The sequence below is a fragment of the Medicago sativa genome, chromosome 7 (genome assembly GCF_051527215.1).
Source record: "Medicago sativa cultivar Bolivia chromosome 7, Bolivia_mono, whole genome shotgun sequence".
Taxonomy (NCBI): domain Eukaryota; kingdom Viridiplantae; phylum Streptophyta; class Magnoliopsida; order Fabales; family Fabaceae; genus Medicago; species Medicago sativa.
In genome coordinates this window covers 98,940,972-98,968,765 of record NC_140755.1, presented here as the reverse complement: position 1 = coordinate 98,968,765, position 27,794 = coordinate 98,940,972, and the positions used below count along the sequence as shown (strand labels likewise).

Here is a 27,794-nt window from a genome sequence, read left to right as displayed (position 1 = left end):
AGAGTATATTTGAAGGAAGTTGGATGAAAATACTTATGAGAAATTTTATTTTTTCCAATTTTGAAATTGAGAAATAATGCATTTGAAAATTTATTCAAAATCCTCTAATTTCTTCCAATGCGTTTTTTAAGCTCCTCTGTATTGGAGGGTTTTAGTCCAGTAAATAATAAAATGAAGGGACTACTCACCCTTCCCTTCCCGTTACTCCTTTCATCCTCAAAGTCCTCCCCTCTTTCCATTTATACTACTCTCATACGCCTAAGTTGAGAAATCATTGTAAAGGACTGCAAAACATGTAAACTCTCGTTGAAAGTAAACTTCCATTTAGGGGCTGAGCCTGTGTGTTATGGAAAAGAAAATGCCACCTCAGCCCTTCCCCTCAACTTTTTAACTTAGAAATGTGATACTCATCTTGCTTTACGAATGCTTTGTAATCCATTTCAGATTCAATCTTGTATAGACTCTTAACCCGAAGGATTCTACACTAACGGGAGCATGACATTCTAGAGGCACACATTCATTGTTCAAGTTTCCTCATCTAATGTTAAAATAAAAAGCAAGCTTGTGAACTTTATATATTTAAAAAAAAAATTGTGAAAAGAACACAAAATTAATATAAAACAAGAGTATAAGCCCGTCGTATTTCAAGCCCTAAGAGTTTGATTTGATATGAGAAATTGAGTTTGAGCTTGATTTTTTAAGTTTTGATCCGATATGAATGTAATTGTTTTTGGGGACAAACAATATACTAAATTTGGGGTCGTGATAACTTATAACCATGAGCATGTCTTTCGTGTCTTTTGAGTCTATTTATTTTAGTTATCATAAGGTTTAGCATATTTTATGAGTTATTTGCATAAATTGTGCATTTGTAACTCTTTTAATCAATTAGATGTTAGGCTTTTTGTAGATGAGAAAGAGTTCGTTGATGATAGTTTCGGGGCCTACAATAGTGGAAAAATAGGAGAGAAAGTGGTAGTCCAAATATCTAACTTATCGAGGAGATGTAGAAAAGATTAGTGTTGATTTCTGTATGGGGTTGTAGAAGCTGGTTAGTGTTTTGAGAGGAAGAACGTCTCTTTATATATTAAATCTGACATATGACAAATTTTGATTCATCCAACTAACTTAAGTACCTGTATCAAACAAAATTAACGGGGTATCGATGATTCTACATGAATGAAAAACAGGGACAACAGCTTCTCCTTGGTAAAGAGAGTATACACAGCCATTTGAAGCTTTATTTTACGACAGAATACATGTAACCCTCTCTTTATTTCTTAATACTATAATTGAAATGAACGACTGTTCCATATTTATTGGTAAACAAGAAAGCAACAAGCTAGAGTACATAAACACACCACACAAATTAAATAAACTTCACCATCCTACTAATAATCATTCTTTCAGGAACAAAACAGGGAGGGCATCACCGCCATCAAGGGCCAATAAACTCTTGCCATTCTCACGAATAATACCAATAGTCCCACATGCAAACCAACACCTAGGGCATACTTCTGTTGGGCACCATTGGATGTTATAGATACCAAGAGTTTGGCTCTGCACAATCCTAAAAAAGTTACCAAATGATCCAACTGTACCATCATCTCTTCCGGTGGTAATAAGCCTCCTATCACTCGTTGCGTCCCTCTCACCCAATCTCCATTCTGATGACTGCCCACAATTTGAAGCTCGGAATTGGACTCTCAAGTCTCTACTAAGCCTCACATCATCGTCATCGTGATTGGAAGAAAAAGGTGTGAATATAACAATCAAACCTGGCAAGTCAGAATTCTGATCAAGACCGACATCCAAAGGACATGATCCATTTCTGTTGACCAATGTAGTTCCTCCATTGCCTGTGATAGCAGGCCTGATGAAGTATTCGTCACCGGCCTCAACTGGTTCGCTATTCGTGTCTATGACCAATTGAGCTATTGATGTTGAGATCATGAAGACACATACATGAGCAAGAATGATTATTGTGAAGGATCTAGTTGTCATGGTTGTTTATTAGTTATGTATGAATGTAATTATTAACCTCTTTTGAAGGCTATCTTACAATATAAGAGGCTTTATTGGTTTTGTGTTTTTAATGTTCCTTGCGATGCAAGGTATTTATAGGATTGAATCGATCATGTTACCATGCAATGTATAATAATAATTGATGAATGAACATAAATCCAAATTATTAATTTACATGAGTTTTGTAATTAGCTTATCAATCTTCCAAGGAAATGGATGAATAAAATTATAAGCATATTATATGTTACTTTGTTTTGATCGCAAGATTTTGATTGGGTGGAATGGTGAATTTTTTCTTAGTTGGAATCGTTGCGTATAGAGACCAAAATCCACCAGAAGCTAGTTAAAACACATTTGTCTGTTTCATTCGTCCATTCTGTCCGCAAATTCATAAATAATTGTAAAAAAATGTTGCATTTCTTGCATAGGTATTGTATCCTTAAAAGTATGATAATATTGCATTTTGTAGTTTAATGCAATCAAAGTGGAAGCAAAGCTAAGGCACAGCTCATGTCGTCTCGTTTCAAGCAGAAATGTCATTTCCTGATTTTAAATTTGCGATAAGGTTAACTGAAAAAACAAAAACGATAATACTCCCTCCGTCTCACAATAATTGTCTCTTTACCATTTTCTCTTTTCCTCAAAATAATTGTCACTTTAGAATACCAATGCAGTATTTATTATTTTTTTTCCATTATTATACCCTTATTTATTGAATCTCATCCAACTTTATTACTCAACTAACTACAATTAATAAGGGTGTTTTAGTAAATGATACTAATTTTATCATCAAAATCAACACAACTAATCATTTTCTTAATAACCGTGCATAAACCTTAAACGACTATTATTTAGAGATGGAGGGAGTACTTATTTTTCAACGCTAACACATTTTTTTTTTTTTTTTGAGAAAACACTTATTGCTTATTGATTAATGAGTATTGGGAATTCTACCCAAAAAAAACTAATGAGTGTTGGGAACCACTTATTACTGAACAACAAATTCGAATCTTGCTAAATTTTGCCATATTTCAAGTTTAATTGTTTGAATACATCGCATTTGAGACATTTCTAACATTTAAACAAGAGGTTAGTTTGCATTTGTTCTTACATTTTATAATTGTGTTTTTTTTTTTAGTTCCGGTTGTTTTTAGATTTTATAAACTGAAAAAATGTTCTTCAACATTTCAGCTTCTAAAATTTGAAATAAGATAAGGAATGCTGAAATTCTAAAAAATTTGTTTATCTATTTGATTTTTCTCCGGTTTTTGATTTATTTCAAATATGGAAGCACACTCTGTTGGGTTTATTTTCCAGATTCGTGTTTCAGGATATTACCTGTAGGCAATGTATTTTGATGTGTGTTGCATATATGCAGAGTTTCTAGACCCTCTCTATGCTGATATATTTCAGTTTATATAAGTCGAACACATTTTACATGTTAGGTTGTAGAATCTGAAATATATTTATACTATATATAAAGAAAATAAAGGATTTTGAGCTGACTTTTTCGTTGTTCCAATTATATCCTTGAACAAATTTTTCTATAATAATGTTTTTTTGTTAGTATCATTTTAAAAAGATAAGAATTTACATTGTATTTGTTGTATCGTTGGAAAAAATTAAACATATTTTTAGGTTTGTTACAATTCACGAACATTAAACCTATATCGTTGATGTCATTATATGTATGCAAAAGACAGATCACATTCACAGGTTGCCCACAAACCCGATCTCTCATCAATGTGTTCTTAAGAGTAAGACAGTTTGACGTGTCTCCTTGCGTTTTTTGGAAACAACACAGAGACCATTGCAAAAATATATTTTTCTATATAATATTGCTTATTGTCGTCGACAAAACTCAATGCATCATAAAGTTTTCGCTGCACCTGAGATATCGATTACGTCTATATGATCTACCATTTTTAGGTATCACCCATCTCTTCTACTCACTGTATTTCAAATTACTTTCGAATTGAATAAGATAGTAAACTCAAATTGTAACCTCTCTTAACTACTGAAAGTGTTATAAAAATTCCCTTAGTGTCAGAGATGTTTAATGTAATGTACCCTACAAAACTACCCACAAATGACATATAAAATTGCACTTTAAATGCAATATAGGCAATAAAATTTATATTTATCCTACTACTTTAAACTCAAATAAACTGTACCCTGCTTCAAGTTCAACTCCCCCTTCCCAACACTACGAGCGCACAAGAATATAAATTGAAGAACAACAAGTTACTCATTGATTGACTAAAGTTGACAGAAAAGTTTGTTCTAAATCAAAATTGTTTGAAAGCCAATCCATTCATTCCTTTTCCACTTGGGGAGAAGGACGCTAAAAACAAAACGAATTGTTCACAACACCACAAAGGGAGAAAACAAAACAATACAGAACAATGACATTGAGATATGATAATAGGAAAGGGCGTTGATGTTTGAGCTCCAAAACTCAAACTTTAAAGCCTCTGCTCTTCCTTTTTCCTCTAGCGGCTTCAACCTTTCGTGATTTTTTTCCACGGACATAGGGCTTAGTGTTGCTGTGTGGTACACCAGGAGCTCGTCCAAAGTGCTTGACAGCCTCACGGGCATTTTTGGGACCTCTAAGAAGAACCTGAAACATTAATACAAGAAAAAATGTCATTCCTCAGATGTATGTTGTCTTAATTTGCAAAGAGTGGAATATGAAACTATCTAATTTAATCCTTTCTCCTAAAGTTGTAATAAAAAAAGGCAACAAAAATAGGAGCAAAATAGAAGCAATTACCAAAATTGATCTAATTTGCCGCAGCAGATAGGTATAAAAGTCGATAAACAAATAATATATACTAAAGCAAAATAAAAACAGGAAGTACACTAGATTTGTGGTAAACATATTATTTTATAGGCTGTATTGGAACAGAAAGTATAACAGTTATAAGGTGAAAACAACCGCAAGTAACAGCATTATCCAATATTTCAAAACAAAGTAAAACAAAAACACAGGATTCCTCCACATTTATCATTCTAGTCATTTTCACTTTCATAAATGTAACAATAAGACATCAGTGAAAACATGACTTCATACAAGTGGTCTGCTAAAAAACACAATTGCATGAAGTTTAGTTTGGTAGACAAAACTGTTATGAACTTTTAATCTTTGGACACATGAGCTAAAGCCAACTTCCAAACTTCTAAAATTACAGCAACTTTGACAAAATGACAACAGTTAGAATAGCAATAAGAAAACAAGAGTAGTATTAAAATACATACCGTGTTCTGCCCTAAAGGAGCTCTAAGAGCCAGCTGATCAAAGGTGAGGCACTCCCCACCAGCCTTCTCAATTCTAGCCCTGGCCTTTTCGGTGAACCTTAGAGCAGTTACCTTAATTGCAGGTACTTCATAAACCCTAATGTCATCTGTCACGGCACCAACAACTACGGCAATCTTACCCTCCTAATACCAGAAAGAAAGAAAAAAAGTGAACATTATGATTATTATTAATAATTATTTTAAATGCCAATGTTATCTCTTCATCAACCAATAAAACCGTATCTAAAAGCATACATGCAGATGTAAAAGATCTGAGCATAGAAGAACTTGTAAAAAAAAAGCCTATAACATGGGCCTGTTTTGATTCGCTTATTTGAGCTGATCTGCATACATAAGTACCGTACGAGTGTTTGGAAAAACATGTGACAGAAGCTTCAGACATTGTTAATGAGCTGTTATCATGACTAGTGCTTGAACTATTATCTAGACTGGGCCCATTTTTATAAGCTATTGCATCACATTTTCCAGAAGTCTAAATGCTAACTTAAGAAAACAACTTATAACTTATATGAAAAAAATTGACTTTATGTTATCCTTTGTTATAAATACAACTTATAAATAAGCACTAATATAATTCGCACTTAATTAAGCGATTATATACCTTTCCCTTGGTGTAACGAATCAACCTAGAAAGTGATAGTGGTGGCTTGTTGACTTTGCTCATGAAAAGCCTCTTAAGGATAACCTTATTGAAATTACTTTCAGTCCTTCGAACAAGGAAACGGTATAGCTGAAAAACACATAACAAACAAAAAAAAACAATACGATTCAAATACAAATCCATTATTCAGATTCACAATAACAAGAGTAGAAAATGAATGAAGGCATACCTTAACGAGAAGCTTGAGGTAGATATCATTGGATTTTGGTGCGGTACGTTTAGTCTTCTTGGACTTACCTCCTGCCTTCAAATCGATACCCTGCGAAAAGAGAGAAAGAGGAGTGAGATGAGAGGTTGTCGGAGTTAGTTATAAGAAATGGTCGCGCCGATGGGGATTGTAGAGGAGGAACGTACCATGGTGAAGAAGCTTCTTCTTCTAGCTGCGGCCGAACGAGAGAAATGGGGCTAGGGTTTTGTTTAGGTCAGATGAGTTTATTTATTTGGATTTTTTCGCCACTCATGGACCGTATCCATGACCCGTTTTTCTTACATTACACCCTTTGTTTTTTAGTGGACTTAAGCCCATTAGTTCTCGGTTATTGTTATAATTTTTCTAGTTACACCCTGTTTTATCTAGTTACATCCAAAGACACGTTTTCAGCATAATAAAATGAGTAATTTATCCTTGTAACTAATCAAATTTTCAAAACACCAACCTGAAGGAGGGAGTAGTTGATTAGTAAATACAAATGTATCGCTTTTTTTTAAGAAGATTTTATTTTTTTTGTGAACATTCAAAAATGGAAATGTAGATCCCTCTCGACAGTGGGTAAAGAAGTTCTTATGAAAGTAGTAGTTTAAGCCATATCATCCTGCTGTATGGGTGTTTTTCTCCTCCATGCTACCTTGGGGTGACAAAATTGAGCTCGTGTTAAATTCCTTCTACTGGTGGGTGGGGGGGCTAAATTTATGGAACCTTTTTGCCATGTTGGGTCAACAAGTGTGGAAACTCATTCTTCAAAAAAAAGAGTGGAAACTCGTCACAATCTCTTCATCTCTCCTCACTGGAGTTCTCAAAGATAAGTATTTCTCAAGAAGCGGCTTTTTGGAGGACAACCATGATAGCAGTCCTAGTTACACATAGAGGAGTATTATATCACCGTTGTCCCTTAGGTATAGGTGGAAAATTGGTGACGGAAATGATATCAAAGTTTGGTCAAACCCTTGGAGCAGGTCAACACCTTTATGATAAGTTGCACACTTTCCTTCAATGCTCACATTTTGTTAACTGTTAGAAGGAATTGCATATGTGGACTAGAATCAAGCATCACTTTACCGGTGGACAGTGATTTTTCTGCCACCATTTTCTCTATTGTGCAGGCCTTATGGTGAAAAAAAAACATGCTTCTCATCTAGCCTTTGATGTATATTGGCAGAGTTGAAATACTTTAGTTTGGGAACAACGATTTAATGTTCCTTCCAAGATGAACACCATCTGTGATTACTTGCACAACTTTAGGATGCTTGAGAAATCGTATAATCAACTTCCACACTTTTTTGGAAGAAGCATATATTGGATGATTGAAATGTAATGTAGATCGTACGTTGTTTTGTAACATTAATTGTGAATTTATGATAATGAATTACGGATTTTGTTGAGTAGGTGTAGATCTCTTATACCCTGTAATTTATAACATCGATTTTTTTGAACGATGGACAGTACTTCAAATACTAGTATGGCCAAACGATACAATATTTGTGAAAAATATGTTATTGATTCACCAGGAGTGAAAGACCGACCCTAATTACAATGGATTATCACTCAAAATTTCACAAATAATACATTCATATATAGACGTTAAGTTTTATAAAGAAGAAAATTAACAGAGTTGTTTGTGATATAACTAGAGCATTTTTTTTTTTTTTTACAAAACTAGAGCATCTTTCTCAGAGGACCACGTTCACAACAAAGAATATGTTCCTGTATTTTTCTCCTAACATTTTTTTTTTACAAAAATACAATTTTATCTCAGCCACCTTTTGATTTTTTTTTAATCTTTTTCATCTTTTTTTTAAGTAGTTTGATATTCAGAATTTTCCTTTAAGATTAATAAATAAGAAATTTAGAGTTTAAACATCTCCCCTGTACATATAAAGATTGTCTATACTAACTGAACTTTTTATTTTGGGTAGATAGACGAGATGGTAAATCCATATCATAGACTCACACTTATAAAGTAGAGGTATCGGGGTTCGAACCCCTGTCATGACGTCCGACCTAACAATTTCGGCTTTTTTGCTTATGGGATTATACTAACTAATCTTATTACTCGTGGTAAAATTAAAATAAGGATTATATCAACTAACAGCGATAACAACAAGAACGAGAACCAGTAAACTAAGAATTCCAATTGAAAAAATATTAAAATGATCTTTAGGGTCATGCTAACTGGTGCTTCTGGGACACTAGTTAAGGAAGTTGAAGAGGAATTTTTAAGTCATAAAGGACACCTTTTATGTCTTTAATGTATTGACTACAAAACTTTCAATGCAAAATACTCCCTCCGGTCCTTATTATAAGAAAAAGTTGACTTTTTAGGTTCATAGAATAATTAATGTATCTTATTGGAAATATAGACTAGATACATCACTTACACAATGAACCAAAAAAGTTAATTGTTTCTTATAATAAGGACCGAAGGGAGTATTACTATATACGATTATTTAACCAATGCTCCCGAAACACTGATTACATTTCCCTAATCTTTATCGGTGCACCTTGTTGAATGTGTCAATAGTTTTTATTGTAAACATATGCACGTGATCATGGAGATTAATTATTCAAAATAACTAAAATTCAATTTATGGGTAAACCTCTCCCAGTAAATATTTTTTTGAAAGACTCTCCCAATAAATATTTGAACCAAACAACTTCGTATTTATCATTTATATACCGCGTCATTCATTCGTGTGTGTACACACACTACCTAAAAAAACACCCACACTAATGCGAACTTCCCATCCCCCTAATTATAATACTAATAAAAAAAATGGTTGTCCTTAGGTATAAAACTCATTACAAACTACTAAATGCATTTATTTATTTTTTCTAAATATACCTTTTAATAATACTATCGATCTATCTTGAAAAATAAAAAATAACATTGAAAACATTTACATATAAATGATAATTTAGTATTAGTTACATTTTGAATGCATTTTGACAAACAAAACAATCCAACAAAGACAAGTCCAAATGAAAAAAAATCATAATTTTATATATATATATATGGGTAATGCTACAACACACCCACCCTTTTTTATGAAGGTGTGCATTAGCAACAAACACCTTATTGTTTTGGACAAAAACACCATTACTTTAAATTAGATATAGAGGGCAGGAAAGTAACTTGGGTGTTGTTTTATCTTACTTCTCCATCTTCCATTGACTTCTTTTCAAATATCATCCCTTCCGTGATTTTTTATTTTCTTTTTTGCTTTTTTAATCGAAATTAAATTATATAAAAGTTCCTAGTTTCCTTTTTTTTTTGGACAGCTGCACCACACCGTGTTTGAAACCAAAAATTGGTCAGCTTCCCCCAACTAGCTCATTCCCTCAAACTAAGTGAACCAGAGAAGGTGCTACTGCCTCTTGCTTGCATCTTCATAAAAAATTGGGTTAGCATTTGCTTAATCCATTGATTGCTTATTGCTTTAACAGTTTAAGCTTAACCACTAGAAAATGGATCCCTGCAGTAGCACCGTTCCAGGCAGTACATGAAATTAGATCAACAAAAATGGGTTCCTCTCAAAATCCTCGATCGAAAAAAATTCTCAAAAAATTCTTCAATAAAAAACCCACAAAAACTTAATCTTGTGTTTCAATAAAAAAAATATAAGAGAGCCAAGAAGTGTTTAAGAGCAAGAGAGAGAAAATGTTAAGTGATGAAATGTCTTTATGAGGCTTGTATTTAATCTCAATTGTAGAAAAAGAAAATGGGTATTTTTGTCCAAAACAATAAGGTGTTTGTTGCTAATGCACACCTTCATAAAAAAGGGTGGGTGTGTTGTAGCATTACCCTATATATATATATATATATATATATATATATATATATATATATATATATATATATATTTTGAATCGGTGAAGCCAACACAGACAGGTCCGAATTTTATATTTTTTTTGAACCGGTGGAGCTGATGCAACCACATGTAATTTTACAAAGTAAAAGGGACATTATTTTTTGGTTGGAAAAGTTAAGATATTAACAATGGGATGTGACAATATAGATATGGTATTTTTTTTTTTTATTACAGAATAGATATGGTATTCTAGAAATATATTTTTTTGAACAGGGGTATTCTAGAAATATTAGATTAGACTGTTACTTTTTTTTTAAGCTTAAAATCAAATATTTGGGACCCTTGAAATAAGATGATTAGAATTAAATTTTAGACGATAGAATCACTTGAAGAGTTTGTCCCAATCACTTGAAGGATAATTTTGCTGAATTGAAAAACACACAGTTTTTCTGATAAATAATGGGTTTCAAAGCAGATTTTATGAGATAGACTAAATGGAGGGAACACAAAGTTTGTTATAAGATTTGAGTGTTCTATACTTGTGTCTTTTGACAAGGTTTTAAGATTGAGAAACACATTCTAAATATCTTGTATAGTTTGAAATCATTGAAGAAAATATTAAATTTCCTCGAAAAATCATTTAAGTGTTTAAACAAGTAAACAAGATTACAAGAGAGATTATCGATACAACTGACGAAAAATTGGTTAGTTTTGCAACTTTTTATGGTGAAAGAAATTAGAGATTGCTCTTATTAAGTTGTTAAAGTAATCTTTTGTAATTATTTTATATCCCTTACAAAAACTCATTGAAGGTTGATTTTTTGAAGTAACCCAATGATTAAGAATTTACATTTAAGGTGAATAATAATTTCTACATTTAATTACTGTGAGTGTAACTCAGTTGCTAGGGACATGCATTGTTATATGTATGAACGAGGTTTGAACTCCGGACACATCACTTATTCACTTTGAAAAGTGAATTCTAACCAGTAGCCTATTTGACAAAAAAAATATATACATTTAAATGTGATCAATTTGGATCAAACTTGATAATTTAATAAATTAAAATACAAAAGTTTAATACTCATATAACATTATTACAAAGGAAAATGCTACAAAAATTAAAAATCATATGTCATATAAATACAAATTTAATTACAAAATTACCCTCAAATTTTGATTGAAAAACCTAAAAGAAGAATACAAGTTGAGTTTTTGACGACCTTTATGATGTGTCCGAAAGATACTTTTACGGCAATTCAATTCAATTTCTGATATAATAAATCCCTAAATTTCCTCCTCCTGCCACGGCTATTCCAACGATGAACCCGTCGAAACCTCCGCGCCGGAAAATCCCTCAGGCAAACGGCGATGACTCTGGTGACAAACTCGACCAGCTTCTTCTCTCCACCGCCATATCCAACAACGAAGACTTAGGTCCCTTCATCCGCAAAGCTTTCGCTTCCGGCAAACCGGAAACTCTCCAACAACACCTCAAGCACTTCGCTCGGTCTAAAGAATCAGAGATCGAAGAAGTCTGCAAAGCACACTACCAAGACTTCATCCTCGCCGTCGATGATCTCCGATCTCTTCTCTCCGACGTTGAATCTCTCAAGTCATCACTCTCCGATTCGAATTCCAAGCTTCAGTCCGTTGCTCGTCCTCTTCTAACATCACTCGATTCATTCGTTGAAACGCGAAACGTTTCGAAGAATGTTAACCTCGCCATCGATTCAGTTGAATCGTGTGTTCAGTTAACGGAAGTTTGTTCACGCGCCAACGCGCATCTCGCAGGTGATAACTTCTACATGGCGTTGAAGTGTGTGGATGCTATTGAAAGAGATTATTTGGATAAAACGGCGTCGTCGACTTTGAAGAAGATGCTTGAGAAGAAGATTCCAGAGATTCGTTCTTACATAGAGAGAAAAGTGAACAAAGAGTTCGGTGATTGGTTGGTTGAGATCCGTGTTGTGAGTCGCAATTTAGGTCAATTAGCGATTGGTCAAGCTTCATCAGCCAGACAAAGAGAAGAAGATCTTAGAATCAAACAGCGTCAAGCGGAGGAACAGAGTAGACTCAGTGTTAGGGATTGCATTTATGCTTTGGAGGAAGAAGATGAAGATGGAATGGCTTCCGATGACGGTTACAGTAACGGTAATATTAACGGTGGTGGAGTTTTGGGATTTGATTTGACTCCTTTGTATAGAGCTTATCATATTCATCAAACGTTAGGGTTAGAGGATGGGTTTAAGCAGTATTATTTTGAGAATCGGAAGCTTCAGTTGACTTCGGATTTTCAGGTATCATCGATGACGCCTTTTCTTGAATCGCATCAAACCTTTTTTGCACAGATTGCAGGTTTCTTTGTGGTGGAGGATCGTGTGTTGAGGACTGGGGGTGGTTTGATATCGAAAATGGAAGTTGAGAATTTGTGGGAGATTGCTGTTAGCAAAATGTGTTCTGTGTTGGAGGATCAGTTCTCTAGAATGCAAACTGCTAATCATCTTTTGTTAATTAAGGATTATGTGAGTCTATTAGGAGTAACACTGCGTAGATTTGGTTACCCGATTGATGCACTGCTTGATGTTTTAAGCAAGCATAGGGATAAGTATCATGAATTGCTGTTGTCAGATTGTAGGAAGCAGATAGCCGAGGCTATAGGCGGTGATAAATTTGAGCAGATGTTGATGAAGAAAGAGTATGAGTATTCAATGAATGTGCTTTCTTTTCAGATTCAAACATCGGATATCATACCTGCTTTTCCTTATCTGGCACCGTTTTCATCCACGGTGCCTGATTGTTGTCGCATTGTGCGGTCCTTCATTGAGGATTCAGTTAGCTTCATGTCATATGGCGGGCAGCTTGAGTTCTATGATGTTGTTAAGAAATATTTAGATAAGCTTTTGAGTGAGGTTTTAGATGAAGCTTTGTTAAAGCTTATTAATACCTCGGTTAGTGGTGTCACCCAGGCAATGCAAATGGCAGCAAATATGGCTGTTCTAGAGCGTGCGTGTGATTTTTTCTTTCGCCATGCAGCACAGCTGTCGGGGGTTCCTTTGAGAATGGTAGAAAGAAGCCGGAGGCAATTTCCTCTGAGGAAAGCTCGTGATGCCGCGGAAGAGACACTGTCGGGGCTGCTCAAAGCCAAAGTTGATAGATTTATGACAATGATCGAGAATGTAAATTGGATGTCTGATGATCCGCCCCATGGTGGAAATGAATATGTAAATGAGGTCATACTTTATTTGGAAACTGTGGTTTCAACTACTGCATCACAGATACTGCCAACTCAAGTCCATAAAAGAGTTCTACATGATGTTATTTCTCATATATCGGAGATGATTGTTGGGACTTTAGTTAGTGATTCTGTTAAAAGGTTTAATGTTAGTGCTATTAATGGAATTGATACAGACATCAAGCTCTTAGAATCATTTGTTGAAACTCAGGCAACCCTTTTCTTTGATGGGGATGCTGATCAGTTCAAATCAGCACTTGCTGAGGCGAGGCAAATGGTTAATTTGCTAGTAAGCAACCATCCGGAGAATTTTCTAAATCCAGTGATCAGGGAGAGGAGTTACAGTGCTTTGGACCACAAGAAAGTGGTGATTGTTTCAGAAAAGTTGAAGGATCCTTCGGATAGACTCTTTGGAACCTTTGGTAGTCGAGGGTCCAGGCAGAATCCAAAAAAGAAATCACTGGATACATTGATAAAAAGACTAAGGGATGTTAGTTGATTATTCTTATAGCTGTATGTAAGGTACTCCGTCTTGTTTATTTTCTTTTTTCGCCTTTAGTTTCATTTTAAATCCGAATTATTTCATTGCTAGTTCTTGATGAAATTATTTTGTTAGGGCGGCCTATCACCGACTTCCAATTGCATTTTTAGATTTTACAACATTTGTTTGATATGTATAATTCGAATGTTCATTTTTATTGGATTGGATTGCATTTCTATGTTTCATTTTATCTGTTATGTTTTCTTACTTTTGCTTCGTCGGTGTGTTTTTGAAACCATAATCTGACTTTATCCCATCAGATTTCTGCTTGCTAAAAGGATTTCTTTAACAGGCAACATGATGCTGCTTTATGAGTGGTGGCTTCTGTTTATTAAACTTGCACGCATCTAAGTCTCGCACTCCTGCTAACTAATCACAGATTTTCAATAGTTCAACTTCAAGCATTTCCTTGACATTTGTGTATCTGTTAATCAACCTTATTCTTGCATTATACCGCATTGTTTGTCCGTAAACTATTTTATCAGAAAGATTAGAAGGTCACATGTTCTGACCTATCGCTTCTTCACATTTAGCCAATGATAATGAGGGTTTAGATTACTGGAAATACATGGATTATCACTTTGAATTTTTAAGACCTCTATTGATTGATCGACTTAGCTCTTGGGTGTGAATTAGAATGTGGTTAATTTCCCTCCAAAAAAAAGAACGAGGTTAATTTCCAAACTCCAATTTAGTTGGCATGATAGTTTTGTCCTACTAATAGGTACATTATGAGATAATATAATGCATAACAATCAAGTGTTCTGGAAACCGGGTCCATTAAGCTGATTTGACAAGTAGAACTGGAACTGGTCCGCTATCTGGTCCATTTTTTAAATTAGAAAATTGGTTGATCTCACGACTAGTAAGAGTCAAAAAAAGAATCTGTCTAAAACGAGTGAAAAGCTGGTGATAAAAATTGGTTTGGATTGGTAATATTTTTAATTTAAAAAATAATTTTAAGGCAAATAATTCTCTGATGATAAATTATAAAAATATGTATAGAATTTTTTTTATCGTTTATTCTTGATTTTTTATCCTATGTATAATGCAATCACTTTTTTTTATTTTTTTATTTATAATAATGCAATCACTTTATGTTGATTTTGTTTAAATTAGATTTGACTTGAGATGCGAGTAATGTGACTGAAATTATGTGTTTCATCTATGTTACCAAATGAGATAAGAACAACGACAGACCTATAATCGGTGACAGTTTGTTTTAAGTAGAAAAAAGCTGTCATTTCACTACTCTTGCATTAATGCAAGCAAACAGTCTAAACAATTTGAGGATAAACACTATATGATTCTGTTCGACAGTTACAAGAAAATGGTCTTGCATCATGGATATTAATAAGTTACATCACATCTTATTTAAATCAGCGCTGAAATTTATTGATCTAATGATAGAAATTAGTTTGTGCATGATACTTATCTTACTTGTGTATGATAGTAGAATTGACCGCACTATATATAGCCACTTTAGCTAAGTGTAGGTATGGACGAGTGGATAAGAACGAGTGAGACAGAACTACAAATGCTTTGTAATCCCTCCGTTTCAAAATGAGTGTCGCTTTAGGTGTTTGCACACATATTAAGAAATGCAATGATTAAGAGAAAGAGAATGGTTATTTTACCAAATTAACCTTATTAACTATTGGTTAGTTTTAAAAGTAATACTTTGGAAGTAGTGTGCAGGGTATTAATTGGAGGGTACAATTGAAAAGAAAAAGTTATTATTGCATTGGAAACTGAAAGCGACACTCATTTTGAAACAATTTTTTTTGGCTAAAGCGACACTCATTTTGAAACGGAGGGAGTAGTATTTAAGCGCAAGTGTACTGTAAACTATAATCCTTCATCGATAATAAACAAAACTACAACAAATCTATAGTCGGAGACGTACACACAGTTGACTAAACTTTGTTACCAAACTTTGTTTTTCTATCATTTGCCATTATTATTTTTTGGGTTAATTATGTTTCTAGTCCCTATAAAATAGCGACTTTGTAAGTTTAGTCCCTACTTAATTTTAATAACATTTTTAGTCCCTAATTTTGTTTTTATGCACTGAGTATTAGTCCCTACTCAATTCAAATTTGTTTAATTTATGCTTAAACTCTTAAATTTTTGAACAATTTTTTGCAGACATGTTTAGAACATTACTAAAAGTTCGTCCGCAAAAAATTATTGCAAAATTTGATTTCTACATCCAGATTTTATTACTTTTTATCTTTAACTTTTGTCGTTTTAAAAAATTCATATTTAAAAAATTCATATTTAATTCATTTCATGTCAGAAAATTCTAAATTTTAGTAAACGAACCTTTCATAGTGTTCTAATCTTGTCTCAAAAAAATCGTTCAAAAATTTAAGAGTTTAAGGATAATTAATCAAACTTTGTTTTAGCAGGGACTAAAATTATAAGTAAATTTTTTTTATAGGGACTAAAAATGCTATTAAAATTAAGTAGGGACTAAACTTACAAGGTCGCTATTTTATAGGGACTAGAAACATAATTAACCCTTATTTTTTCTCTCTTTCAAAACTGGCTGCTGTTCTAACAAAAACTAAACCAACGGCTAATCAAACCATACACCTTTGCCTTCATGAACCTGCAACAGACGCATATAATTCAAAAATTTTACGTCCCGAATTGTCTGTCTTCATTGCGACGGATTCACTGAACAACTTTACACTGCCAGAAGCAGTGGCAGAGCTATGTTAAGCTCTTAATATCCGTATACTTTGTTGGATGTGCTACAAAAAAAAACTTTGTTGGAGGGTCGTATAGTAAGGGTTGGACGGACCGACGGAGTGTTAGTTTTAAGTATAGAATTTACATTTTGACATAAGCAAGTTGGTCAGAAAGAAGCAAGTTCGTGGCATATGTCTGTTCTATGTTCTACCAGTGAAGCAGCATGGCAACAAATAGATCTATGGCAGCACGAGTCCTTTTGCTTCTGGCAGTGTAAAGTTATTCATTGAATGAGGCTAAGTCCTCTGAGCCCCGATACTTTAAAATGGATGACGTATCGTATCCCCTGCGTATCCTGCACCGATACCTGTCTGATACTTCCCGATACGTATCAGAAGAGTATCCAAAGATTAAATTTTATTTTTTTTTAAAATAATTATCCGATACTTCCCGATACTTATCAGAAAAGTATCTGATAATTATCTTGCATCAATACCTGCCCCAATACTACCCAATTAATGCTAACTAAAATAACTTAACTCTTGAGTATAATACTTCTTTTTTGGATTGATATAGTATAGCACTATCAATGTTCCTTTTGGATATAGCATAGCACTTATGGTGCTCTTTTTGGGATATATTATGTATGTAATTGACTAATCATCACTCTCTTAATCGTCAATATTATTTATATTTACGTTGATGTGCTACGAGCCTATGATTGGTTTCTTTTGTTTGTTAATATATTTGCATATTAAAAAAATGGTTATAATTATATTGTGCATTTAATTATATAATTTTTTTATTAACGTATCCCAGCTGTATCGTATCTTGATTTTTAAAATTTTCTCGTATCGACGTATCGGTGCAGTATCGTATTCGTATCGTATCTCGTATCCGGGCTTCAGAGAGGCTAACTAACCAAGCAAATCTCTACTCACTTAAATGCTGTGGGCTTTGTATCCAAAGGCAAAAATTATTCATGCATGTAAATTTTTGAAAAATATCTTATACTAAAGGACAAAGAAAAATTAGAAAAAAAAAATCTTATAATTAAGAACAAAAGGGTAAAAAGGTTAGCAACATTATTGATCACAATTTTAAGAAATAAAAAAAAGGTTAGCAACATGATCACAGTTTCTTTTTCTTTTCTAAATAATTTCGTTTATTAATAACAACAACAAAAAAAAAAGCTTTATGGGAGGTGGGGGGGAGGAATACCCATATGGAAAGTTAATACTTGTCCCTTCTTTTCAAGTTGTTTTGGGACCAAATTCATTTAAAAAAAAAATCATGTCCATTTTATTTCATCAACAAAAATGCCGACTCAGAAAAAACAATTCCACGTGCTACGCGAGTTGCACGAATTATTGTTAGAATATTCTCATAATATTGGGAGAAAAATTTGCCAAGTCCAAACGGCGGTGAAACGCATAGTTATAACTTATAAGCACCAAAACCAAACAATCTTAACAACTGCAAAGGTAATGATGAAATCTTCAATCATATTTCTTTCTATTCAAATCTACTTGACACTTTCACACGCATTAAACCAAAACGAGAATTCATCTGAATCAGTCTACGAAATCCTTAAGCAATATGATTTCCCAGTTGGTATTCTACCACAAGGTGCCACTAGCTACGAGCTAAACAAAAAGACAGGTAAATTCACAGTGTATTTTGACGATACATGCATCTTCCCTATAAAATCCTATGATCTCAAGTATAAATCTGCCATCAAGGGTGTTATCTCGAAAGGCAAACTCAGTAAATTGAAGGGTGTTACTGTCAAGGTTGAATTGTTGTGGCTTAAAATTGTGGAGGTGACTCGTCATGATGATTATCTTCAATTCTCTGTTGGTATTGCTTATGCTAAATTTGGTATTGATAACTTTTTAGAGATTCCTCAGTGTGGATGTGGATTTGATTGCAACGGTTTGAGTATAGATGGTAACTTTTCTTCTGTTTAGATTTTGTTTTAATTTAATTTAATTTGGAGAACTGAGCATAATGCAGATTTAAATACTCTTTAATTATGCCTTATTATGTTCTTATGTCTTTAATTATTTATCATGAATGATGATGATCAAGGCCGGAGTGCTTTGCTTCAGCTTGAGTTGAGAGTATGTAAGCAAATTGCTCTATTCTCTACCAGCTAATAGTCCCCACTTCAGCATAAATAATTAATTTATTTATAATGAGAGTAAGGTTAAAATAAACAAAAGATTATTTGTGACAAAATTAAATAGACAATCATACAGTTCTTGAATTTTTATTTAACTGGCCGACAATCTTATCCTTTGTCTCTTGTTGAAATTGGATCTTACCAGTCAATTTGAAGGTTAGATTCAATGTTTTAAAATGGACCGGACCGGCTAATTGAAACGGAACCGTTGAGAAGTGGTTAGGTTGTGTGAACTGTTAGTCTTAAAGAACCGCGATAAAACCTTTTGGAGCTAAATCTACCTATATCACTAGTAGAAATCTTAGATTATTTGGAAGAATGCATATTTGTGAAGATTTGACAATTTAGGAAGATGTCCCCAATATAAGATCCAGGGTTTTGAAAGTTAATTAAGATATAAGATACTTGAATATAAGTATATAATTGCTTAAACCAGGTACATTGGTTTTCCAAGGAGAAGGTTTTATGATTACATAAGTAGTTATTTCAGTTTGAATATAGGAAATCAAGTTTGGTTGTTGCTCATGGCTCGATGAGTTGGCAGGATCACGACCTGATTAGTGATATTTACAGACATGATTCACCGTAGTTTGAACTTGGTTTGCCTTTGTTATTATTAGGAGGATATGCATGAAGCGTAACAGCGATATCCTTGGTGTCACGTAAAATTGATCTCGAAAGCATAGTTTTCAGACTCGGCTCGGACCGGCCGGTCGGACCGGTCGGACCGTGAACCGGTGGGTAAGCCGGTTCGAGCCAACATTTGGATCGGCCATGCAGTTAACTCGGTCAAACCCGGTCAAAACCGGTCAAAACCGGTAAAAACCGGTGACTCGGCCGAGTCATGGGTCAGACCGGTTTTTTGCTTTTTTTTTTTGATTTTTTTTTTTGCTTAACTGAAAGTCTGAAACGACGTCGTTTTGCTCAATCAATCTTGACTCCTTGAAATTAAATGTTATTGATGATAATACTTGTGTTGGAATTATACTTTCTTTGGATCTTTTTGGATTTTTACAACTGGGGCAATCTCTTATTTGAATTTATGTTGGAATTGGAATCATACTTTTTTGGGATCTATTTGGATTTTTACTACCAAGATGTATTTTGAGTTATGACTATGTTTTGAATTTGAGCAATTAGCCTATGAAATTATTATTGTTGGATAGTTTTTATCTTATTTTACAGGGGTCATTATTTTAGTTTTTAAAGTGACCGAGTCACCGATTCAATCCGAGTTAATCCGGTTAAATAACTATATAAATTTAATCTAAGGACCGAGTTATCTAACCGAGTCATCCGAGTGGTTCCGATTCAGTCATGCGGTTCGACCAACGACCCAGTGGTTCGACCATTGACCCAGTGACCCAATACCCTCGCCGAGTCGATGACCGAGCCGAGTCTGAAAACTATGCTCGAAAGTGAGTACAGAACGATCTTTCTTAGGTTTCTTATGCTTAGAAGTATTATTGTCTTCGGACATGTTTGATATCATGATGGATTTGTCAGAATCACGGCGAGTCACCATAATTTTGTAAAAGCTACAAAGTTAAGCTTTTGAAAATCAAGGTAGCTCACCATGATTCTGACAAACTCACCATAATACCAAACTTTATAAGCAATAAAGTGTTGCTGGTGACCTTCCCTTCTTTGAGTTTCTTCATGAAGCACCAATGAGAAAATCCTGTTGATGGGTGCCATTTGAATAAATTGGCCACTGGTTTGGCTTTAAGACTCGTTCATGCCCATAGTAAGGACATATTTGTCGAGGAATCCAGAATAAGTGCTGCGAGCGACAACAGACAAATAGTAATGAACCAAGACCACCAAGATACTTTGATACCACATCTCCACCCCAAGACTTTAAGGCATTGTGAATATGAGTTACCTCTCTTGATTATATATCCAACATTCAGTCCATTCATAATTGGTGTGCTCACACTTGAACCAAACAATACTAGTTCTGGCATTGATATTGTTTAAGGACTCGTTCATTCCCACTGTAAGGACATGCTCATTCTGCAGAAGAACTATCTGAACCTGATTCTGTTCACTACCACTATCTTTGTTAAGCATCGGACAAATTCACCAAGTCCTTAGATGCTCTTAACCTTGGTCAAATAGTTATTTTACAAAGAGATCCTTGCCGTGCAGCCAATTAGACCTTGCTAAACTAGAAAATGTGAGGACTTTTTCTTTTTCTAAAATCGTTCTTGCAGATCTTGCCAAAACTAGTGTATGCAGCTGTGAGATGACAAAAAATTACACTTGGTATGACATAACGTGATCCATATAGCCGACCCCACTTAATGGGATAAGACTTGTTTGTTGTTGTTGTATGATTTCCCTTTAAATTGACTCTGAAAGCCAAGATGCAGCAGTGCTGTTATTGTAGCAGAGCCAAATGCTATAGTTAGGATCAAGATGCGGTGAAATTGAGTCAATGACAAAACCGTTCAAATTTCAGCCAATGAGAGTTGTGGTGAATTGTACAAAAAAAGGAATTGAATTTATCAAGAACTCAAAATCAATCAAAGATTGTTGATGGAGAGAGAAAAACATATTTGAATGCTGAAGAGGAAAGGAAAGCTATAAAGAAGCAAAAATCTTCACGCTGCAACGAGAAGAAGAAAAATCATCCGATACCATATAATGTACATCAATGTGGAAGTCATAGTGAGGTTATTGATGAAGGTTGAACAACTAAGATGGAATAAAACTAGAGCATGGTACTCTTGAGAACTCAAAGTTTATGGTACTCCCCCGTCCCGGACCCATTTGAAAATGTGCAATTTGACATAACTTACTTTGACCATATTTTTCTACTAATATATAAAGATAAATAATATCATATAAGATGTTGTTAGATTCGTCTCGATGAGTATTTTCAAAATATCAAATTTACATTATATTATTCAAGATATTTAAGCTCAAAAGTATGCATTGATATGCGTAATTGAGTCAACTATGTCATGTATTAAGGGACGGAGGGAGTAGAGTAAATACTCAATATGGTCCCTCAAATTGAGCACCTGTAATAACTTAGTCCCTCATTTTATCGATATTTCAGAATAGTCTCTCACCTATAAAAATATTGATCTAGTTAGTCCTTAAGTTAGTTTTAGTATGTTAAGTGGTGATGTGTCGCATTAACAATCTGTTTGGTTGAAGAGAAATAAGGAAGAGAGAAAGAGAGAAGAGAGAAGAGAGAACAACTTTCTCTTGTTTGGAATGAAGAGAAATAGGGAAGAGAGATTAAAAAGTAGTGGGACCCACCACTTTTTCATTTCTCCTCATAATAGCGAAGAAAGTGGGGAGAGAAGGTTTTTAATCTTGTTGTTCCTTTTTTACCCTTGGAGTGAAATATTATATCTTCTTGTTCCTTTCTCTAATCTTTCGGCACTGTGCATGAAGCATTTCGAAATTACTGGTACGCAGGTAGTACATAGACCATCAATGGAAATGGATTTATGAATTGATTTGGTTAACTATTTTTTTTACCAAAACTAAATTATTTAAACCTTGTCAAAAAACTAAAAATAATTAATCTAATCAAATTAAAAAAAATTATTAGTTTGTAGTTTAATAAATAAATTCACATACATAAATAAATTAGTATATGTTGATTGAAGGATTTTTAATTTGGTGTTATAAAAAAATGATTTTTAATTTGGGGCATTTTAGTACTTTCATAAGTAATGAACACTTCTTTCTTCTCTATTTCTTCTATCTTTCTCTTCTAACAAACAATCCATCAAATCTACTCTATTTCTCTCTTCTCTTACTCTCTCTCACCTATTTCTCTCTTCACAACTTCTCTTCACAACCAAATAAAGTGTAAGTGACACGTTGGGATACGAGTCTTAATACATGTAGGCAAAAGTCAGGGACTAAATTAATATGAAGCTAGATTCTTAATTGAAAAACTCAAACATGTATATATCAATTTATGGCTATCTTCTTCTACTTTTTTTCTCTGAAGCCAGTAAGTAAAGAAATCACTAAATGGTAGCTTGGTTGTTGCTACAAACCAGAAAAATACTATAGTGGTGGTATTACTGTATTAGTACGTTGTTGTATCATATAATTTCATCACAAGCCAGATTAAAGTATAATTTCAATTTTTACAGCAGCATCTATCATGAACACAATCAATTCAAGTTAACAATAAATCAGGCCTCAAACATCTGGGTTGGGGTAAAATTTAGTACTTCCAAAACAGACAAATAGATAAACTTGTGTATTGGCAATCGACATGTCACTTAACATGACACATCACTGCTTAATATTAAAGGGAAATATTGCTTACAGTGAAAAAGAATTTTGGAAAACATTACGACCGCTAACTCATTTATTGTAGCAACTGCCATGCATGGTAAGTGAGACCTTTTTTTATTTGTTTTATTATTTTGCTATCACGGCAGTTCTTGGTTCGTTAGCCATTCACGAGAAAACTCTCGTGATATTAAAATTAACCGAGATATGAGATACTAACTTAATAATTTTATAAGTCGGGGGCTATTATGGAATATATTAAAGATATGTATAGCGAAAGGTTTTTTCAAGAAGTTATCCCGAGAAGTGTTAATTGCTACACGTGTCCCACTACCTGCATGAATGCCACAAAATCAAGGATTAAAGTGTGAACAAACTTGTGTTAAAATACTTGTTTGTGAGGTTCTCGTGAAATTGCTTTTCGCTTGATATAACATCTCTCATTCGAATATGTTCAGAATGAATAATAACTTTACAAATAAATGCATATAACTAACAGAAAACTAGTAAAGTATGGCTAACTTGCTTCAAATTCTATAATTAAACACTATACATTCTTTTAACCGTGAAGTGTAGTGCAACCAAACACACTTATTACATGGCTTTGAACTTTCCCCTCCATTCTTTGTGCATACTGCCAAACATGGTCCCTAAATTATTCGAATAAAAATTATTTTGTGGTAAATTTGCATTATAACTCTTAGGTGATATGGGATACGATTTTCTATAGATAGCAAGCTACATATGATAGTATGAAAATTCTGCACCGATGGTCCTAATGAGTAGTAGTAACTAATAAGTTACTAATTTCTTGTTCCCGTCAAAGTGTCGTTTAATTCATCTCCAGCTCAATCCATTTGAGCTGTCCTTGTCGTGTTGGCTTAATCTTAAAAATATTACCAATATAAGACTCTTCTACCAACCAAATAATTGTCAGCAAAGTTGATTTTATTCAAATCTAAAGAATTCTGATTAATTTATATGTACGTCATCAATTCAGCATCGTATAAAAGAAGACGTTAAACAAAACATGTTTCTTTCCAGTTTGAATTTAAGTCATTTTATCGACATGAGTACTCTATATCGGAAAAAAAAATAAAATCTGATATAATGTTTAATTCCCCTCAATGTCAATTATTGCGGGTTAGTTTGACATCTTAAAAAAAATATAATCTCCAACTTGAAAGTTAAGTCAAGTGGGTACACCAAATAATGATACCCTATCATAATTTTTGCTCAAAAAAGCATAAATGGGTTGGAGGTACTCCAATACGTAATTATAATAGATGTCGTTGAATATTTTATTGATACTATATACTATAATAAATTATGTAATCTGCTGCATACACCAAACCAAAGCAAATAGAAATTCTTTTTGGAGTAAAACATAATTCTCATAGTCATAGTTTTAAAACTCGGCTCGGTGATTGACTCGGTAATGTTACTGGGTCTTTGAGTCATTGGTCGAACCACATGACTGAACCGGATTAGACCGATTGACTCGGTATTCAACTCGGCGTTTATAAATAATATTGTTTATGGATTAAAACTTAAAAAACTGGATAAATCAATGTCTATTATTTTTTGGTGGTGGTCGGGGTTTGAACCCCGGACCTTGCATATATTACGCATTGTCCCAACCAACTGAGCTTAGCTCACGAGGACAATCAATGTCTATTATTTTAAAAAACTTAAAAATGTCACAAATATTTATTTATATTTTAATAAAACATAAAAGCCACCTTGCATATATTTTTTTAAGCAAAAAGCCATCTTACATATGGTAGTATGTTTTGATGAGACACGTATTTTATTTTATTTTTCCCAAATGAGATTCACATTATTTTATAGTTAATCCTTTCCTAAAAAAATTAGTTTAGAGTTTTTTTTTAAGGAAAAATTAGTTTATAGTTAAAAATTTTAAAATAGAAGTAATTGTAGACGGTACAGACTACTGTTGCTCTCAAACTTTCAAAGAATATGCTTAGTTACAACTTCCAAGAAATACACACTACTCTATACAATACTGTCGATAGGGCTGGACAAAATTGCAGAATCCGACCCAAACCGGACAATCCAATCCATTAAAAACCGAAGCGGGCGGGTACAGACGGGTAAACGGGTCTGATGGGTAACAAATTTGGATTGAGGTGGATTAGAATGGACCGGTTCGGTTTTGATTTTTTGGCCCAACGGTATCCTAAACCGACTGGTCCAGTGTTAATTTTACATTGGCCCAACCCAAACAAACTTTAAACAAGCACCAAACAAACAACAATCTAGACTATTCCAGTTCTCTCTATCCTTGTTTCTGTCTTTCTGATTGTCCCCCTTCATGTTCATCTCCTTCCTTAACAGTTTAACCTAAAACAGTAGCCGCCACCATCTCAACTATCAACCCATATCAAATTCCTCCTTCAACCTGCTTCTCTCTATGGCTGCTAAACTAGATCCTTCAACCTGCTTCTCACAAACTTCAAGCTGCTTTTCACAACAACCTGTTTTTCACAAACAACATCTCAGTTCTTAACCCATATCAATTTACTCATTCAACCTGATTCTCTCTTTCTCAAATTTAATCATGATCTTTCGTTTCTTTTCTTCCCAAACAGCACCTGATCTGATTTTGTTTGCTTCTTATCTATAGATCCAGTTATTTTATATTATATTGAATGGCTCGACGTTAAATTTTTGTGTGTAAATCATAGAATTTCTTCCATGTTGTCTAATCCTGTTCTGTTGATTTTTTTTTATATCTCAAAGTTAAACCGATTGAACTCGCCCGATTCATCCGACAAACCGAATAATCTGAAACCGAGCAATCCGATGGTACTAATGGACGGAGATGGGTGGCGTATCCTCAACCGTGGATTGCTTTGGATTGAGGTTTTTCACCCAAAATCCGACCGATCCGACCGATTGTCCTGCCCTAACTCTCAATGCACATCTCTTCAACTAATTGCTTTACATTCTTTAAAAAAAATTAATCAAACACTTTCTCCATCTCTCTCTATCCCTTTATGCGTGTGACTTTTCCCTTTCTCATTCTATTTTTTTTCTTCTTCTTCTATATCAAAATATGTAATGTTATCATGTCAAAGATCCAACTAAAATGGTGAAAGTATAAACCACTGAAGATGTTTTCAACTTGAAAATTACAAGTATGAACAACGTTGATGTGTCCTTCGTTTTCTTCTCTTCTGTTCTGCTTATTTTTTCTTTCCGTCACTGACCCGGTCCGGTTCAAAAAAACCATCGAGTCTTCACCAGTTTTGGCCGAGTCACTCCGGTTCACGCCGGTTCAAATGCATGGCCGATCCATTAGCTAGCTCGAACCGCTTAGCCCACCGGTTCACGGTCCAACCGGTTCGACCGGCCGGTCCGAGCCGGTTTTTAAAACTATGCTCATGGTTGCATTCATCAACTAAAGTGAATAATATTTTTCTTTTTTTTCAAGACCAAAGTGAATATCTTCTACAGCAGGAAACACGTTGTTTTTTGTTTTAAGAAACACAACTTCTATAAGATGACAAATAAGTGAGATTTTTTTTTTTTTAAGGAATGAACAAATAAGTGAGATATAGAGTTATACAGGGTCACATATGCGGTGTCTAAAGTTTTGTTTTAAAATAACACAACTCCTAAAAATCACAAACGTGGCAAATCTTTAGCAATTAATTTCTCATTTGTAAAAATAATCTTCTTGTAACTTGTAAGTTTACATCGGCAACAGCTAATGGCAACGACGAACGAGAGCTAGGCCGGCTCAAGAAATTTTATTTTTAGGTGAGATCTAAAACAAATTTTAATATATAAGATATTTTTACACCGAATATCAGGCCTTTTTGTTAGGAGACTTAAAGCCAGGGTTTTAGTAGCCTTACGTTTGAGAAACGAGAGCTACAAACAGTAATAAAAAAGAGTGGATTTACAATACACAAAAAACTGTTAAATAAAATATGACACACCGTGAAAAACTCCCTTAAAGAGTTATATGTTTGACGTAGCAAATTCCATAGAGTAAACATGTTCGTCTCTACCCAAAAGTGTTTAGATGAGATGTCACGGTCTCTTCTAGCTTAACCAAAATCATGTGTTCGAATCCAACCATGGGAATGCAGCAACGTTAAAACTCGAGGGATTAGTCTCCGCTGTCGCATGCGAAGGATACCCCTGATAATTAATTACTCTCTCTTCTTTCAATATTTAATTTATCTTTATCATATCATTATTAATGAAGGACAATTTTGTAAAATAACTCATTATTATTTATCTTCTCCATTCAAAATTAATTATGTTACTTAAGTTGTGTGAAATGATAAAAAAAAAAATAGGAGAAAGTGAGTAGTTTAAGCTTTGTTTGATAACAAACTTTTCCACCAGCTTTATTTTATTTTTTTTACAAGAGAGGACCAAAGCCCAGTTTTCCTAAGCTTATATTCACTGAGAAAATAACAATTGATGGAAGAATCACTCCTGGTAATGGAAATGTGGAGATACAACTGGGTGAAAAATCGGAAATTTGGAGCACACGTTTGTTGGTTTAGTGATGGGTGAAAAATCGGAAATTCGTACCATATTTCTCAGCATGTTATTCTTTCACTCTCCAATTGGAGTTAAAAACAAAATAGTGATAGTTGAGACGTTGTAGATTATTTGGGCAGCATATACAACTTTATTCACATGCATGGGTTAGAAAATAGAACCCCAACAGACTATTAAAATCAAGTTTGTTTCTTGCTTGGGTGACTTAGTGGTGATAGGCATACCACCATAGGTGGCACACCACTCCTACACCATCTTATGTGGCAAATTTTATTAATAAAAAATTTGG

At 34.0% G+C, this 27,794-nt stretch overlaps 3 protein-coding genes and 1 pseudogene across 4 annotated transcripts; 2 read left to right on the top strand and 2 right to left on the bottom strand.

The window, feature by feature from the left end:
• Positions 1-1,258: 1,258 nt before the first annotated feature.
• LOC146911052 (kunitz type trypsin inhibitor 104 pseudogene) lies at positions 1,259-2,004 on the bottom strand (annotated as a pseudogene).
• A 2,246-nt stretch (positions 2,005-4,250) lies between these two features.
• LOC146911051 (large ribosomal subunit protein eL18x-like) lies at positions 4,251-6,411 on the bottom strand. Its single transcript, XM_085723740.1, has 5 exons — positions 6,359-6,411; positions 6,174-6,263; positions 5,945-6,073; positions 5,284-5,466; positions 4,251-4,645 (listed from the first exon to the last, which is right to left on the bottom strand). The coding sequence occupies exons 1-5, from the start codon at positions 6,359-6,361 to the stop codon at positions 4,484-4,486; spliced, it is 567 nt and encodes a 188-aa protein (XP_085579866.1). The 5' UTR covers positions 6,362-6,411; the 3' UTR covers positions 4,251-4,483.
• A 4,829-nt stretch (positions 6,412-11,240) lies between these two features.
• On the top strand, positions 11,241-14,371 carry SEC15B (exocyst complex component sec15B). Of its 2 annotated transcripts, none has more exons than XM_085723738.1 (2): positions 11,241-13,787; positions 14,099-14,371. In XM_085723738.1, the coding sequence occupies exon 1, from the start codon at positions 11,353-11,355 to the stop codon at positions 13,762-13,764; it is 2,412 nt and encodes an 803-aa protein (XP_085579864.1). In that variant the 5' UTR covers positions 11,241-11,352; the 3' UTR covers positions 13,765-13,787; positions 14,099-14,371. The 2 variants fall into 2 exon arrangements, with proteins under 2 accessions (XP_085579864.1, XP_085579865.1); XM_085723739.1 differs by having other exon boundaries at positions 14,067-14,371.
• A 3,481-nt stretch (positions 14,372-17,852) lies between these two features.
• LOC146911049 (uncharacterized protein At5g01610-like) lies at positions 17,853-18,619 on the top strand. The gene has a single exon (XM_085723737.1). It carries the CDS (start codon positions 17,991-17,993, stop codon positions 18,471-18,473), a length of 483 nt encoding a protein of 160 aa, XP_085579863.1. The 5' UTR covers positions 17,853-17,990; the 3' UTR covers positions 18,474-18,619.
• Positions 18,620-27,794: the final 9,175 nt, after the last annotated feature.